Source organism: Myotis daubentonii, chromosome 10 (assembly GCF_963259705.1).
Source record: "Myotis daubentonii chromosome 10, mMyoDau2.1, whole genome shotgun sequence".
Taxonomy (NCBI): Eukaryota; Metazoa; Chordata; class Mammalia; order Chiroptera; family Vespertilionidae; genus Myotis; species Myotis daubentonii.
Window position 1 is genome coordinate 34559458 of NC_081849.1, and position 17575 is coordinate 34577032.

The window sequence follows — 17575 nt, forward strand, 5'->3', positions numbered from 1 at the left end:
ATACCTGTGGAGTCCAGGGAACAAATTACAAAGCTTCCCACCACTCCAGGTCTTCCCAGAGTAGGACAAACCTGCCCCTCTGCTCTTGACTTACAGACTTAGAGCTCTGTTATCTGAGTGTGAATGAGTGTGGATGACTGTGTGTGTATGAGTGTGTGTGTGTGTGTGTGTGTGTGTGTGTGTGTGTGTGTGTGTGTGTGGTGTTTATGCAGAAAAGCGAGAACTCAGGAAAAATGGCAGGTTACCCGACTCAGAAGGATCTTGTCATGAAAATTTAACAGGCTTCAGTAGTATCTTATGGTGATGTCACAGTACAATCACCGCGTATTTGGACTTCTGAGTAGTTGATCTTGAGGCTGTGCCTGCCTCCACACCCCCTTGAGAATGGTTTAAAAGTGTCATGATGTGATGTGTGTGGCCCCCATGGAGCTTGTTAAAGCAAGCACCTCAAAGGACTGTGTCCTCCCTAGGCAGTAAACAGTCTTTGCTGAAAGTGTTATTGTGATATAAATTCTCAAAATTTTTTATTGCAAATATTTATTTTTACTTGGAAACTCATAGTGATTGAAGCTTATTCTCTTATAATTGGGGTTTTTAAGTGTTTAAAGGACACCGAGTTTGCTGTGTTGAGATCTGAAGTCAGTGGGCACTGCTGTTTCACATTGATGTGCAGTAGTAAACATTTACCTGGAATACTGCATTTTGGGAAGAGGCCTGTCATGAGATAATAATTTATGTGCTATCAGCATATAAAATGTTTTAAAAATCTTTGGGGCTGCTGAAGGTCCTATTTAAAGTGTTTGTTCAGAAGAAATGCACAAAACCTTAATAATCTTTATCTAAGTATAACATAGAAGTCAACAGCAGAAGTCCCAGATATAACACAAGTAATGGAAGTTACAAAAAAGGGCTTCAAATAAGCATGATTTATGTCAAGAAAGGGAAACAGATATAAAGAATTTAAAAATGTATATTTCAGTGAAGTATTACAAAACATCAAATTATTCATTCTGAAATAGCAAGATATAATATCTTATATTAAGAAAATATCAGATAAATATAACAGATGGCCCCAACAGAGAGCAAGACCAATGAACCTGATTAAAGATTAATAGAAAACTATCAAAAAGGCATAAAATGAAGCATGGAGTTGAATCAGAACGATATCTTGTCTTTAAAAGTGCTAAAAAAATATTCTAACATATACTCAAGAAGAAAAACAAAATGGGGACAAAGCAAATTTTGACAAAATTATTTCTGAAAATTTCCCAATTATGATGAAGGATATGCTCTCATAAAGAGAAATCTCAGCAAATCGCAAGTAGGATAAGTTGGTATAAAATAATACTTGATCATATTACAGTGACATTTCTAAAAAACAAAGATAAATATTTTTTAAACTCAGAGAAAAAAATTTATTACCCATTACCAACAAGAGTCATTCCTTTAGCTGGAAAAAGATACATCCTGTATCTTTCAGTGTAGGCCTGCTGGCAAGGAAGATTCAGGTTTGGTTTGGTTGGTTTGTTTGCTTACTTGTTTTATTTTTTATTTTTGTTTCTGTCTGGGAACATGTACATTTCATCTTAATTTTAGAAGCATATTTTTCTGTATATAAAATTCTTGATTGAGTTATTTTTTCAACACTTTACAGATATTACTCATTATCCTCTGACCTCCATAATTCCAACTGAGAAGTCGTCATTTGTATTATTACTATACTAGAGGCCCAGTGCATGAAATTCATGCACTGGAGGTGGGGGTCCCCTCAGCCTCACCATCTGGGATCCCCCGCTCCTTACCACCCACCTGCAGTGGAGGCTCCCGCCACCACCACTATGCTTGCCAGGCATGATCCCCGGCTTCTGGCTGAGCGGTGCTCCCCCTGTGGGAGAACACTGACCACTAGGGGGCAGCTCCTGCATTGAGCATCTGCCCCCTGGTGGTCAGTGTGCATCATAGCAACCAGTTGTTCAGTCAATTTGCATATTAGGGTTTTATTATATAGGATTTCTTATGGTACTGGAGGGAGGACCCAGGTTCACGAAGGCATCTTTATTCTATCCCCTTCCTTACATATGGGAAGGCCTCATCTCATATGCCCTTTTCAGTCATTTCAACCTGGGATCTTAGAGACTGAAAATGACTTTAAGCCAGGTACTGGCTTCCAATCTCACCATGCAGTCACTGATGCCGCCTCATTTTTACTTTGTCCTTTGAGAGTTTCATTTACTCTCTTGCAAACCTAGTTAGCATTTAAAAATTATGGTTTTTAGAATATTTCATCCAGTATTTTTAGGTGCTTTGTCATAACATGGTTTTCAGGATAGCTTCTCTGCTGTATTGCCTATTGTTTCTATTCTAAAATTCCTAAAAACTAACCTATCTAGAGAGGGAGTCAAATAATTGCTATTTCCCTTTGCAAATAGTACTTGATGCCCATAGAGCAACAATGTCCATACAGATTTTTTCTTGTCTCTACACACTCAGATCTATAAACCTCAATTTAATTATTGCATAGACTTTCTACTTTTCAAACTATAATCTTCAAAAATTGTATATTTCTGTATCATATATGTATATTTGTTGTATAGAAAATTCATCACAGATGAATTTGAAAATTCAGATAAGCAATAGAAGAAAAATCTTTTCATAATTATCACTGTGAGTTTTCTCCCAACAATTGGATGACATATGGCATTAGTAATCTTCCTTTTTTCACTTAATATAAATTGTAAATATATTTCAAGTTAATAAAAATACAACAAAAAATAAAGACAACAAAACCTGACTTTTAATATTCTTTAATATGCACGTTCCATATAAATATGAATTTTACCTATCTCCTAATATTGGAACTCTAAGGTGTTTTCCGTCTTTATAAACAAACTAACCTACCTAGAGAGGGGGTCAAATAATTGTTACTACAAACAAACACTACAGTGAGGAATCTTTCATAGTTATTTCCTTAGATGAATTATTTACATTGAAATTACTGGATCAAAACTAACTTGTGGTGCTCATCTCCTTGCTAGTATGTACCAGATTACCCTGTGCAAGATAGGAGGCTCCAGGCCCTCATCAGCACTGCATGGCATTACCCATTTTCTCAAAGCTTTGCCACAAAAAGATAATAAAATTGAAAACATCAATATTAATTGCAGATAATTGTGTCTTTTTTTTTTTACTTTAATCCTTATTTCTAATGATATTTGTCCTGATAATTTGAGAAGCCATTTTTAAAGTGTTCTGCAAATGCTTTTAAAAAAAAAACAAAAAACTTAAATTTTATGTTCTAATCAGTTTGGTCTTTTTTTTTTTCCTTTAAACTCTTAAAATACTTTGGGGAAAAAGCTTAGTTGTTAAAAAAAACTTCATGTAGAGGAGACATCCAGTTAAAAACTGGAGGTTTAATAAGGAATATTGAAATATTAATTGGACAAGCAGTTTTCTTTCTAAGAAAGTTAGTTCTCTTTTCTTATTTACCATTGTGAATACATTATCATGTTGTCTTACAGAGAAAGCTTATTTGCTGCTAGAGGTGATGCTGATTTTCTCTGTTTTTTAAGGCATATCTATTCATATTAACCTGGAAAAATATTCACAGAGCACTATTAAGTGAAAAACTTAAGATGCATAACTGTATGCCCACTACAGTAGCCAATCTTTCAGATGACCCCCCCATTCACACCTTTGTGTGATCCCCTCCTCTTGAATTTCTCTGTGTTTTTGCAACTGATTTAAAAAATGAACATAAATTCCTCTAAAAAATTCTAAAGTTGATAAATTAATTAATATAACTTATAATGAGTCATTTTAATGTCATAGTTAAATAGCCAAGTACATTTTATTAAACAAAAAACTGACCAACTTGAGGCAAACTTCTTCAGTCATTCCAAATTCTGCTTTTGACAGCTAAAATATAATTTTTGAGCCCATACCAATATAGAAATCATACAATTCAGGCCTTGTGTGAAAGACTTCTAAATTAATCATGTTTCATTAATAAATTAATATCTGTTTCTCTGGGACTTAACCCTTATAGTTCTCACATTCTCAGACCTCTCGACCTCCGTTCTCTGGGACCCTCACCCAATTATCCCAACTCAGCCACCACTGTGACCAGCTCTGGGCTCTGACCTTTTCAGCTTCACCTGGAATAACCCTAGAGCACCTCACTTCATGCCACTTCCCATGCCTCTTGCTTCCTGATCCAAGGCTTTCCTTCTGCCCCTGGGGAAAGTCACCCTGGATTACTTAGTGCCATGATGTACATGCAACTTGTACTGCGACATAAATAACACCCCATGGAGTGAAACATTCCTTTTTCCAATGGGAGGTCAGAGTGAGCCATTACCTTCTTCACTTTACCTCTTCCTGATGTAAGTGTCTTAAGATACATGCTGCTAGCTTGGCTGGCGTGGCTCAGTGGTTGAGCATTGACCCATGAACCAGGAGGTCACAGTTTGATTCCCGGTCCAGGCACATGCCTGGGTTGCAGGCTCGATCCCCAGTGTGGGGCATGCAGGAGGCAGCCAATCAATGATTCTTTCCCATCATTGATATTTCTATCTTACTCTCCCTCTTCTTTCCTCTCTGAAATCATTATATATATATATATATATATATATATATATATATATATATATATATATATATGGAATATATAAATGTATTCCCTCATATGAGAATATTTCACATGCCATATTAAAAGTGTGTGCAACATACAGATAGTTGGGAGAGGTTTTCACTTTCTGCGCAGCACTGAGGAAGGAGGAAAGCAGAATGGCTTTCTTGGGAGGGAGTCACAGGGAAATTTAAAGATGAAAAGGATGCCTTAGAGCATGTCTGTGTATCTTGTAGATACTGGCTGACAGGAGTCCTCAGGTCCCTTTAAGCTCACTTGTTTCCTGATTCCATAAGGCTTTCATGAAGTTCTCTCCTTTTCAAGCACCCTCTTCAGAGCAGCTTTGACATCTCTGTTCCTCAGACTGTAGATCAGGGGATTAAGCATGGGATTGAAAAGGCTGTGAAAGAGGAGGAGATATTTCTTTTGCTCCATAGGGTCCCCATGTGGGGACCCGACATACATGATAATGGCTGTGCCATAAAAGAGTCCAACCACGCACAGGTGGGAGGAGCAGGTGGAGAAGGCTTTCCGGCGCCCCTCCCCTGACTGGATCTTCAGGATGGCGCGTAGAATCTGAATGTAGGATATCACAATGGAGGAGACTGGTCCCACCAACACAGACACTGCCCCAGCCAAAACCATAATCTCATTCATGTGGGTGTCTGCACAGGCAAGTTTGAGAACCGCTAGAATTTCACAGAAAAAGTGATTCACTTTCTGGGGGCCACAGAAGGGCAATGGTAAGAGTAGCACTATATGTACTAGGGCCAGGAGGGCCCCTAAAGTCCAGGAAGTCACTGCCAGGGTGGTGCAGACTCTCCAGCTCACGAGGACAGAATATCGGAGGGGGTGGCAGATGGCCACATACCGATCATAGGACATTGCCACCAGGAGAAGACATTCGGTATGAGCAAAGGTCAAGAAGAGGAAGGTCTGCGTCATGCAGCCAGCAAAGGAGATGGGCTTGGCTGGACTCAGGAGGTTTACCAGCATCTGGGGCACCGTGTTGCAGGCATAGGACATGTCAACAATGGCCAGGTGTGAGAGGAAGGAGTACATGGGGGTGTGCAGTTGGGAGTCCAGCCAGATGAGGCCCAGGATGATTCCATTGCCCAGCAGGGTGAAGGTGTAGAACAGGGAGAAGAGCACAAAGAGGAGCATCTGAGTCCTTGGGCTGAGGGTAAATCCCAGCAGGAGGAACTCTGTGACCAAAGTCTGGTTTTCCCCCATTTTCCTGAGAAAATGACAAGGGTGCTCATGTCTGAATGCGGGCTGGCGGGGAGGGGGGAGCGGGGGGTGGGGGGGACAGTGACTAACTTGGTGGATATGTGCATTGTTTCTTTCCTCAGAAAATATCTCCAAGGATAGGTTTGTCTGTTAGTCACTTACTACGTGAATACTATGCATTGCAAATGACACAGAAGGAAATTGTTATTCACTGTGATAAACTAAATGCTAGTATTCTCTTATAGTGTTCAGTGAATCTTACCTGTATTTCCAAACTTTCACCACTGTTCACAATATGGTAACACTGCAACTGCCTTCACAGCCGTGGTCACTTTCCCGGTCAGTGTGATCCCATCAGAGGATTGCCCGTGTGTTTTTCCACATCGCAGTGCACACAGAGCCACATGTGAGAATCTGGTCTGTGGTCTTGTATCTCTATCTGCACATGAGGATGGGAAGACAGACCAGAAGCATGTCCCAGGCCCTCCTATCAGGTGACCTCATAAAGCTGTGCCTTCATTATATGAATTTGTTAGCCTTATCATTGTTACTGACAATATAATCTTGAGTTAAGTTGAGAGAATGTCAAGCAGACTGCCACACCTTGAGCTGGATTTAAAAGATAGAACTTTGTCTTTTGACCTTTGTACCCAGATGGTCTATTCTGATCGTGTTGTTTCATGATTGGATGTTGCCTGTCACCTTCTTATCCTCCATATGGATATTTGTATCCTATACCTGTATGTGTGTGCATGATGTATATGTTAGATATAGAATTATATATATGCATACATGCACTTGAATCCTTATTACTGGCAAGTGTGTAAGGTACATGGTATTTTCTATATTATTTTCTACTCTATTTCACCAGTATAAATGCTGGTTGAATATCTTGATAGGTCATAGACCAGGATTTTAAAAAATCCTGATCAATATCCTAGACTAAAGCTAAAGCTCTAACTATATACTCATATTCATAGAACCTTCAACATATCATATAGCTTAACTCTAATAGAAAGATATTATTTATCATGAATCTTTACTTTTTTATGGCTTATCAATTTTTTAAAAAGTACTTCTACCTCAGACTGGGTATTCTGAAATTTGACTTGCAACTATGAAACCATTGCTTCTGTTTTCTGTCTGATTCTATATCCTTCTTCAATCCAGAACCCATCTGAATTTCACTAAAACAAAAATCCCAGAAAAATTCATAACTGAGTTCTTATCTATCAGTTCTCCATTCAAATTTTCTGATAAGTTAATATTTGCAAAGTTTTTTTAAAATATATATTTTATTGATTTCCACAGAGAGGAAGGGAGAGGGACAGAGAGTTAGAAACATTGATGAGAGAGAAACATCAACCAGCTGCCTCCTGCACACACCCTACTGGGATGTGCCCGCAACCAAGGTACATGCCCTTGACCAGAATCGAACCTGGGACCCTAGAGTCCGCAGGCTGATGCTCTATCCACTGAGCCAAACCAGTTAGGGCAATATTTGCAAAGTTTTATAAGCAAAAGTGTGAAGGTTTTATCTTGCTTCAAAAGAAGAATAGGAATTCACAATAGAAATATTGCGAGATGGTTTTATCTTAGACTAAGGAATAACTTCATAACAATTGGAATCCCCTCTTTGAAGAAAACAGTTTCATTAGGACTGACCTTCATGTCAGTGAATGTTTTAAATCAGAGATTGATTGACCATCTATTCAGATGGAATTCCCATTTTATGTGAGAACTTGAACAAGAAGAATGCTTCCAACTATAGGATTCACTGGCCCTAAATGTATAGAAAAGTGTTAGCCGTTTTCTTTTTTACTTTCTTGCAACATTTGGGGAAAATGGAGACAGTGGTGTTATTTCTAAAATGTCATGGATGAAGGCACACAATGAACTAAATTAGAAGGACTAATGGGTGTCATCTCATCTTTCTTCTATCTGCCAGTAGCTAAAACACAAAACATAAAATCCACAGATATTTACTAAACATATTTAATGTCTCACCACAGGACTTGGTTGAGGACACACAAGACAATTCCTATCTGCTGGTGTATATAACCTGCTTAGAATGACCAGACTGTTATAAGGACTCAAGAGATGATAATTCTCTTATTTAAATAACTCACCAAATGGAAGTTCACTTTCAAAAATAAATCAAGACACTCTTGTGTAACAAACTCATTTTGTGGTCAATTAGGTCTATTATTTTATGAAAACATTACTTAATTTCATGAAACAATGGAAAAATTTTCAAGCAAATCTTTCAAACAGCTATCTTATTTTATAATTTAAACATGAAATTCAACACTGAATGCATCAAAGTAAATGATCCATATTAGATGTACCTAAAAAAGACAGTAACTTTGGATATGAAAGGTAAGTCTAGAAATAGCAGACATCTGGCATTGACAGACAATAACAATTCCATTTGTGATTTTTCCTTAGAGCCTATCTGAAACTGTACAGTGAACAAAGTCGGGATAAAGTAAAAAAAACTTACCACAGACTTACAGCTAAAAACGAGAAGACGAGGTGAATGTGAGTTGGGGTAAGCAAAAATACACCAATAAAGCGAATAGCATCTGTGAGTTAGTGTTGAAATCCTGTCTCACAAGGATCTATCTCTTAGGAGAAAAGGTGCCCCAACAGAAGCAACGGGATTCCGCTCAGAAGAGAAGATTTATTCTCTGCTTAACTCCACCACCTCGCAATAGACTGAGTGTTCGGTGCAGGGGAGGGAGAAAGACCCACCAGGCACACTGCCATCTGCTTCCTTCCAGGGAAAAGGGGCTCTCCAAGGACTTGTCTCTTGTTTTCTCTAGAGGGACATTTACAACAAGAAGATGTTGATGATTCCTTCAATCTGGAGCTCCATGATCATCAATTTAGAAGCTCTAGAGTGATTTCTGGGACTCCTTCATACATTACAATTACCACACACTTGGATTTATTATGGTTTCAAGAACATTTCCCCACCTACTAAATCTCCAAATAGAATAAGTGGTAAACAGGGCATATGGAACCCATCTATTCTTTCCATCCTCTCCAGTGTTGCCCACATTTTAAGTTACACCTGACCAGAACATGTATCCTATATAATTTTTTCATCAAGTAACCACAAGAAATACAACTTATAAAGTAAGACCAGATAGCAGGAGCTTTGGAAATTGATGGAGAACATGTGAAGGAGTCAGAAACAGGATAAGCTATCCCAAGGGGACTTGTTAAATCCTGTTTGGTAGAATTTAACTGTAGTGCCAAAAGGGAAGGAAATCTCTCACCACCTTTACACTTGCTATTCTATCATTTCCAGAGATTCTGAGTCAAGGGGGAAAGAAAGATCAAGTTTCCTCTAGGACTGTAACTTCTACTATTTTCTCCTCATCTTGAAATGGAAATTGACCTCCTTTTACAATTCTAGGGAATGCAACTGAGACAATTTGGTGGTGCCTTTGTGATTTAAATTTCTCCTTTATTCTTTTATCTATATCTGTTTTTTGTGCACAACATTAGTGCAGGGAGGGGGAAGGGTATCCCTCAGCCCAGCCTGCGCCCTCTCGCAATCCAGGAGCCAGGCCTAAGCCAGCAGTCAGACATCCTTAGTGCTGCCACAGAGGCGGGAGAGGCTCCCACCACTGTCATTGTGCTCGCCAGCTGTGAGCCCGCTCAGGGCTTCTGGCTAAGCATTGCTCTCCCTGTGGGAGGGTACTGACCACCAGGGGCAGCTCCTGCATTGAAGTCTGCCCCCTGGTGATCAGTGTGCATCATAGCTACCAGTCATTCCACTATTCAGTCAATTTGCATATTACCCTTTTATTATATAGGATGTTTTTATTCATTTCAGAGAGAGGAAAGAAGAGGGAGAGAAGGATAGAAACATCAATGATGAAAGAGAATCGTTGATCAGATGCCTCTTGCATGCCCCCTACTGGGGATCAAGCCCGAAACCCAGGGCTGACAGGGAATCAAACTGTGACCTTCTAGTTCATGAGTCAAAACTCAACCACTGATCCACACTGGCCAGGCCATGACTACTCTTATACTCAAACACAAAGGCAGAAGAAGATAATTTCCTAAATTAAAGTTATTTTAGTGTACATGCCAACTAAGAAAGAAAATAATAGTGTTCCCCTGAAACTATTCAGAGTGGTTATTAGTGATCAATATATATGTTTAACATTAACGGAAAGTATTATTCCAATATGTAAATGAAGATTGGTAGTAAGAGTGACAGTCAACAAAAACCTAGAGGCTACAACTCATCTAGGATGAACTGATGGTAAAATAAAACAAGGCAACCTATTTAGCACCCACATTTGGACTCAAGGACCAAAGAAGAGGAAAGTGTCTAAAGATTGGGCAGGGTCCTGCTTTCTGGAAGTTCTGTGGGAGCTGCAGAACCTTCTCTTTTGTTCTGATTGAAAATGGGGCAGAATCCTCAGAAAAGGGGATTTATTGTCTGATGGGCTCATCCTAGTTGTCAGCTCCTCGGCTCACTGCAGGGTGGGCTGTGAGATGCAGTGCGTGCCCACCTCCACTGGGAAGGAGACAAGCTACTCTCTTCTCCTATTTCTGCTCTCATCTCTGGCAGGACGCACAGTTAGAAACACAGACAGACACAGAGCACACCTCTGAGATGTCACTCATTACAGAACCCGAACACTCCATAGTATCTGAATTTCATGAATCCCAGCACTGCCCTAGTCCCCCGTCTGGTCCAGGTGAGCCCATAAGGAAACAGAATCCGTGTGACAATGGGTAAGCTCCTGGCATTAAACTCTGTGATTCAGCTTATGCCCACTGTGATCTGGGTCCCATGTGTTGCAGCAAAGGTGGGATGAATGGATCCCCCCCCCAAAAAAAAAAACAACAACAGTTGATTCCAGTGACAACTCAAGGTTTGGAGATGCTATAGACACCTGGTTTTGGACACAGGGGTAGACTAGGGACTCCAAAAAGAGGCCAAGAGGTCCCATTGGGGCTTATTAGAACCTTCCTAAGGGAGGATTTTTCAGGGATAAATCCATTGATAAATCCATTGAAGGTGTCCTCTAATCTCTATTCTGAAGTGAGGAGATTCTGAGTCCAGTCCCTCGGCAGAGGGGAGGAAGGGACCCTCTCCACGGCAGCTTCCCCTCAAAGCTTCTTGCCTCTTCTGAGACTGAGAGATTTGCAACCTAAGACATTGTCATATTTGTTTGTACTCTACTGCATTCTTATACTGAACATAACAGAGTCAAAACATTATTTTGGAAATTTCATATCAACCAATCATTCAACTTACAAACTAATTTGTTCACTAGTGTGTGATTCCTGACTTGCTGGGTTTATAACATAAACTTGGGAAAACTGAGCAGAGTTATCAAGTTTGAAGAACACATCCCCCTGTGCTCTGACCCTACTTATCCACAGTGAGGAGAAACACACATTTAGAAACACCAAAAATGGCTTCTGAAATGTCATATGAAAAGCTGGTGTGTACCAGTCAATCCATAAATATTGGCACCTATCTTCTTCCTTTTTCTTTTTATATTACAGGTGACCTGCAGAATATCAGAAAACTGATAGAAAGGTGACAAAATCAGGAGCCAACTGATCCTGTGAAAAAAATAATTTAGGACATCATTTTCTACATCATCATCTGACCATCAATTATAAAAAATAAAAAATTAGAACCAAGACATTAAAAATTTAAATATAAATCCTTAGGGTACCAAACAGACTTTAACCTAGGGCAGTGATGGCGAACCTTTTGAGCTCGGCGTGTCAGCATTTTGAAAAACCCTAACTTAACTCTGGTGCCGTGTCACATATAGAAATTTTTTGATATTTGAAACCATAGTAAAACAAAGACTTATATTTTTGATATTTATTTTATATATTTAAATGCCATTTAACAAAGAAAAATCAACCAAAAAAATGAGTCTGCGTGTCACCTCTGACACGCGTGTCATAGGTTCGCCATCACTGACCTAGGGCAATGCATCCTCTCAAAATGACATGTTTTCTAACTTCCAAAAGTGTCAAAGTGCCCTAGCTGGTTTGGCTCAGTGAATAGAGCGTCGACCTGCAAACTGAAGGGTCCCAGGTCCAATTCCAGTCAAGGGCACATGGCCGGGTTGAGGGCTCAATCCCCAGTAGGGGTCATGTAGGAGGCAGCCAATCAATGATTCTCTCTCATCATTGATGTTTCTATCTTTCTCTCCCTCTTTCTTCCTCTTTGAAACCAATAAAAATATATTTTAAAAAAATTTTCAAGTGTCAAAGTATACACATAGATAAATAAATGTATACAAAGGAAAATGACATACACAACGCAGTCAGCTCTTGATTGCAATAAATATGTTCTCAGATATTTACATTACCTGTCAGCACTGGGCATTTTCTGAAATCACAGATCTTATTTAAACCTGCACTTATGCCACTAAAATTTGAATATGCTTTTTATTTGAAAGTAGAATAAGTAAAAATTGATAATTTAAACAACTCCCAAACGAAACTACCTGAAAATTGCTTTGCAAAATGTTGACTTTTAATTGATGTTTTATAAATATCCAACTCAAGGGTGAACAGATATTCAGAAAGTCATGGCAGTCATATAATTAATAGAAAATAATTGTAAATTGTTATTAATTGCATTTCTGGAGTAACTGTGTGTTAAAAGGTCAAAAATTCAATGTTTTAATTGGAATCTTGAAAAATGAGGAAATAAGTTGAATTTGTTAGAAATTTTTGGGCGCAGCCCAAGACACAGACACTTCAGTTGGCAGACACCTGGGTTCTCATTATGAGAACTGTGATCTATTGGAGTTTTTTTCTACAGTTTTTAAAAATACCCTTCCGTATTGTTTAATTCTATTTTCTCTGATTCTGCATTCCTTGAGCCACATTCTTACTTTTTACACATTTCTCACATTTTTTTAAAAGAGAACTGCGGTGTCTTGGATAATAGGTATGAGGACTCCTTTTCCTGGGGAGAAATATCCACCCTTACAAAGGTTGAAATTGGCATCTGCAGGACCAAGTTTCTGAGAAGCGAAGAAAGGACCTACCCTCCAGGAAGGGGTGCGGGGATGCAGCACCCAGTCAGGTCAGGCTCTGTGTCCACTCCTCCGACACCTTCGCCCCTGGCGGTGAGGCTGGCGGCCACGGAGAAAGAGCACCCGGCTCCAGGCCTCACAGGGACGCTGGGGAGGTGCCCGCAGGTGGCCACGTCTCATGGGATCTGGCGGCTCCAGCTGGGCTCTGAGCGGGCTCTGGCCTCCGGGACCCCGGGAAGGTGCCAAGGGAACACAGAACCGGTGCTGAGGCGGCATGAGCTCTGGGGATGGGGCCTTGGCGCCGTGGGCCATCAAGTGCTAAACACCTGCACCCACCGGAGGTGCAGGGACCCCCAGAGCTGTTGGCCAGCCATTGAGGCCCCGCCCCTTGCTCTTTGACCTCTCATTTCCTGCGCTTGGCATGGTGTGCACCTTTCTCTTTCTTGGTGACTAACTCTTTGTTTTATTGATTTACCTAATATTTTTTCTCTTTTAAATTTTTTTTAAATATATTTTTATTGATTTTTTACAGAGAGGAAGTGAGAGGGATAGAGAGTTAGAAACATCTATGAGAGAGAAACATCAATCAGATCAGATCAGCCACCTCCTGCATACCCCCCACTGGGGATGTGCCCACAGCCAAGGTACATGCCCTTGACCAGAATCGAACCTGGGACCCTTCAGTCCGCAGGCTGACGCTCTATCCACTGAGCCAAACCGGTTAGGGCTCTCTTTTAAATTTTAATGTTTACTGCTATTCTTTACTTCCCCCTTTCTGCTTGCTTTGAATTTATTTTGTTATTTTTCTAGGTTCTTGAGTTAGGAACATCTATTATTCATTTGAGACTTCTTTTCTAACCTGTGCTTTTATTGATGTTTCTCTCTCAGAACTTTGATATGTTGTATTTTCATTTTCAGTCAGTTCAATGTACTTTTTATTTCCCTTGAGACTTCTTTGACTTATAAATTATTTAAAAATGTATTTTTTTAAATTTCCAAGCATTGGCAATTTGATTCCATTGTGGTTAGAGAACACATTCTGTATAACTCTTATTCCTTTTAAATTTTTTGAGAATTTTTTATGGCTTAGAATAGGTCTATCTTGATCGATGTTTTGTTGGCACTTGAAAAAATGTGTATTTTTCTGTTATTGGATGGAATGTTTTATAAGTGACTATTAGATTCTTTTGGTTGCTGGGGCTGTTGAATATATATATATTATTATTATTATTATTATTATTATTATTATTATTATTATTAATTTCAGAAAGGAAGGGAGAGTGAGGTAGAAACATCAATGAGAGAGAACCATTGATCGGTTCCTCCTGCATGCCCCTTACTGGGAATCAAGCCCACAACCTGGGCAATGTGCCGGACTGGAATCAAACCATGACTTCCTGGTTCCTTAGTCAATGCTCAACCACTGAGCCACGCCTGCTGGGCTCATCCATATTCTTGACGATTTTCTGCCTAGTTGTTCTATCACCTGTTGAAATGGGGGTGCTGAAGACTCTAACCACATGTGCATTTGTCTATATCTTCTTACATTTTTACTTCACATATTTTGAAGCTGTTGTTTGGTGAAAACACATTTAGGATTGCTATGTCTTTTTGATAGATTAAGCCTTTTGTCATTATATAATATTACTCTCTGTTTCTGATCATTTTCTTTTTTTATGTGATACTAGAGGCCTGGTGCATGAATTTGTGCACCAGTGAGGTCTCTTGGCCTGCCTGTGGAATTGGGCTGAAACTGGCTCTCTGACATCCCCTGAGGGGTCTCAGATTGCAAGAGGGTGCAGGCCAGGCTGAGGGACCCCACCGGTGCATGATTGGGGCCGGGGAGGGACACAGGAGGTTTGCCAGCCAGGGAGGGCTCCAGGGCAATCTGGCCCATCTCGCTCAGTCCTGATCAGCTGGACCCCAGCAGCAAGCTAACCTACCAGTCAAAGCATATGCCCCCTGGTAGTCAGTGCATGTCATAGCGAGTGTTTGAGTGACCTTAGCATATCATTAGCATATTACACTTTGATTGGTTGAACAGACAACCAGAACCAGACACTTAGCATTTTAGGCTTTTATTATATAGGATTGATATAGCCATTTGCCAAGAGACTGAAGATAAAGAATGGGAAGAAGATACAGAAGAAGAGGACTTCCATGTCCTCACTGAGCTGGGATCCCATCAGGATGAATCTGCAGCCCAATGACAGGTTGCCTCCCATTCTTTAAAGACAATCTGTAAGGACTAAAGTATAATAGAAAGTCAGAGCTAAAGATCAGTGAAAACTGGAGTTATCAAAAAATGAAGTCAGAGGAAGTTTCCATGCTTGTCCTTATTTCAGTTGGAGTTTTCTCCTTCTATGTATCTTTGCCTTTTGGTTTTTAACTTTTTATTATAAAGTAATTCAAGTTTTCAGGTAATTATAAAGAATTATCAATAATACTAATACAGGTGACTCTTCAACAACTCAGGAGATATAGGGATGCTGACCCTCACACAGTCAAAAATCTGCCTATAACTTTTGACTCCCCCAAAATTAACCACTACTAGTCTACTGTTGACTGGAGGCCTTACTGATAACAGTTGATTAACACATATTTTTATGTTATATACATTATATATTTATTCTTAAAGTCAGCTAGAGAAAAGGAAATGTTATTAAGAAGATCATAAGGAAGAGATAATACATGTACAGTATCTACTGAAAAATAAATGTGTGTATAAGTGGATCTACACAGCTCAAATCCATGTTGTTCAAGAGTCAACTATATATACATTTTACCTATTTTTCTTTCACATTTCTTTATCATTTCCTTTTCTCTATATATACTTATTATTAATTTTTTTGTGAACCACATAAAAGTAAAGTACAGCCATAAGGTCAATTTATCTCTAAACACTTTATTTTTTCCCCAAGAACAAAGATAGTCACTAATCTCTCTTCAGTATAACTACAAAAATCAGGAGATATAACATTAACATATTTCACTATTCTGAGTAAAGCATTTTTCTGCCCCTCTGGTCCAAGAAGCAAATCCAATATCACATATAACATTTTATCTCCTCTTATCTGAAATAGCTGCTCAGCCTTTCTTGTCATGACTCTAATATTTTTGAGGAGTACAGACCCCCTGTTTTGTACTATAATGTCTCTCAATGAGGTTTTCCATTGGTTGCTCCTGTTTCAGTCAGGATTATAAATTTTGGGTAGAAAAACATGTCCTCTTAATGCATTTCATTAATACATAAATAGTGTTAATTTGCCCCAATATTGGTAATGCTAATGTGGATGGATCACTTGGTTAAGGTAGTATTTCCAAATCTCCATTATAAAAGTATTAATCCATAATTTTTAAGCACTTTGTTACTTCTGGCTTAACAAATTATTCTACGCTCATCTCATAAATTTCCCACTTCAGCTTGGAATCAGTTATTTCACACAAAAATGCCTGGTTCCTTTTACTGGAGAATCATATTTTCAAAGCAATATCTGATTTTATTGGGTGTTAAAAAATTAATTTTTTGTCATAACTGTTGCTAAATTTTTAATTCTCTCGTTGAATAGGAGAAGTGTATAATTTGGAATAAGTAAATTTTTATAAGATAATAGATTATGAAATTTATTTGTTTAATTGTAACACAGAGACAAATCTATTTCACTAAATTAACATTAATATCAAAGAAAATTATCTCAATATTATGCAGTAGTTTGTTTTTAGGCAAAACTATATTTATAATCCCCAGATCTTATTAGTTATCTTGTTTACATTTTTCTTGGTTTTAATTATATTTAGATAATTATAAACTACCAAAGCTTTAGATTTACAGATTAAACTTTCAATAGTCTGGTTCATTGTGTGAATAAATATGGCACCTACCACATATGAGATTTGACATTGTGGGGTTTTTTCCTTTGATTAATTTTTAAAATTATTATAATTGCATTTTACATTTAATATCATTTTATATATTAGTTCCAGGCATACAACAAGGTGGCTAGACAATCATATACTTTACAAAGTGTTCCCCCTGATATTTCTATTTCCCACCTGGCACCATCCATAGTTATTAGAATGTTACTGACTATATTCCCTATGCTGTACTTTACATTCCCATGACTATTTTGTAACTACCAACCTGTGCTTCTCAAAACTAGGGAAACTTTATGTCTTTGCCCATCACCCTTGTGCAGGGGCCAACCTAATCTTCTCTGTATCATTCCAATTTTAGGATATGTGCTGCCAAGTTTTCAAAAGTATCTTAAAACAACATGAAATTCGATTTAAAAAAAGGTATAGAGATAATACACATGTGAAACACACAGCCAAAAGTGATCATTGTTAATAATTTGTATCTATGTTTTCATGTACATAATTATATCATTTCATATATATAATGTTTTTATATACATATATTTTCATATACATAATTAACTAAAATTATAAGATCAGTATGGTTTTGTATTTCCTTCATTTATAATTATATCATGTACATTTTCCATGTCAAATATTTATCTGGTCTTGGCTTGTTGCTCAATGGTTAGAGCAGCCGTGGGCAAAGCGGAGGGTTCTCTTGCTCTCCCCTCCGCTCCTTCACCAGCAGCAGTGTTAACATGGCAACGTTGTAGAATTTCCACTCAGCCAGCCTTCCTGTGGTTCTGGGTGATGTCCG

The 17575-nt window shown here is 38.6% G+C and overlaps 1 protein-coding gene and 1 non-coding gene across 2 annotated transcripts; both read right to left on the minus strand.

The window, feature by feature from the left end:
* Positions 1 to 4927: 4927 nt before the first annotated feature.
* On the minus strand, positions 4928 to 5860 carry LOC132211467 (olfactory receptor 2A7-like). The gene has a single exon (XM_059656137.1). It carries the CDS (start codon positions 5858 to 5860, stop codon positions 4928 to 4930), a length of 933 nt encoding a protein of 310 aa, XP_059512120.1.
* An 11191-nt stretch (positions 5861 to 17051) lies between these two features.
* On the minus strand, positions 17052 to 17163 carry LOC132211573 (U6 spliceosomal RNA). The gene has a single exon (XR_009447485.1). It is a non-coding gene; the product is annotated as a U6 spliceosomal RNA (small nuclear RNA).
* Between the last annotated feature and the right edge of the window lie 412 nt (positions 17164 to 17575).

What these genes read in the sequence shown, in the direction of transcription:
- LOC132211467 (XM_059656137.1), bottom strand. Translation starts at nt 5,860, where the DNA reads ATGGGGGAAAACCAGACTTTGGTCACAGAGTTCCTCCTGCTGGGATTT.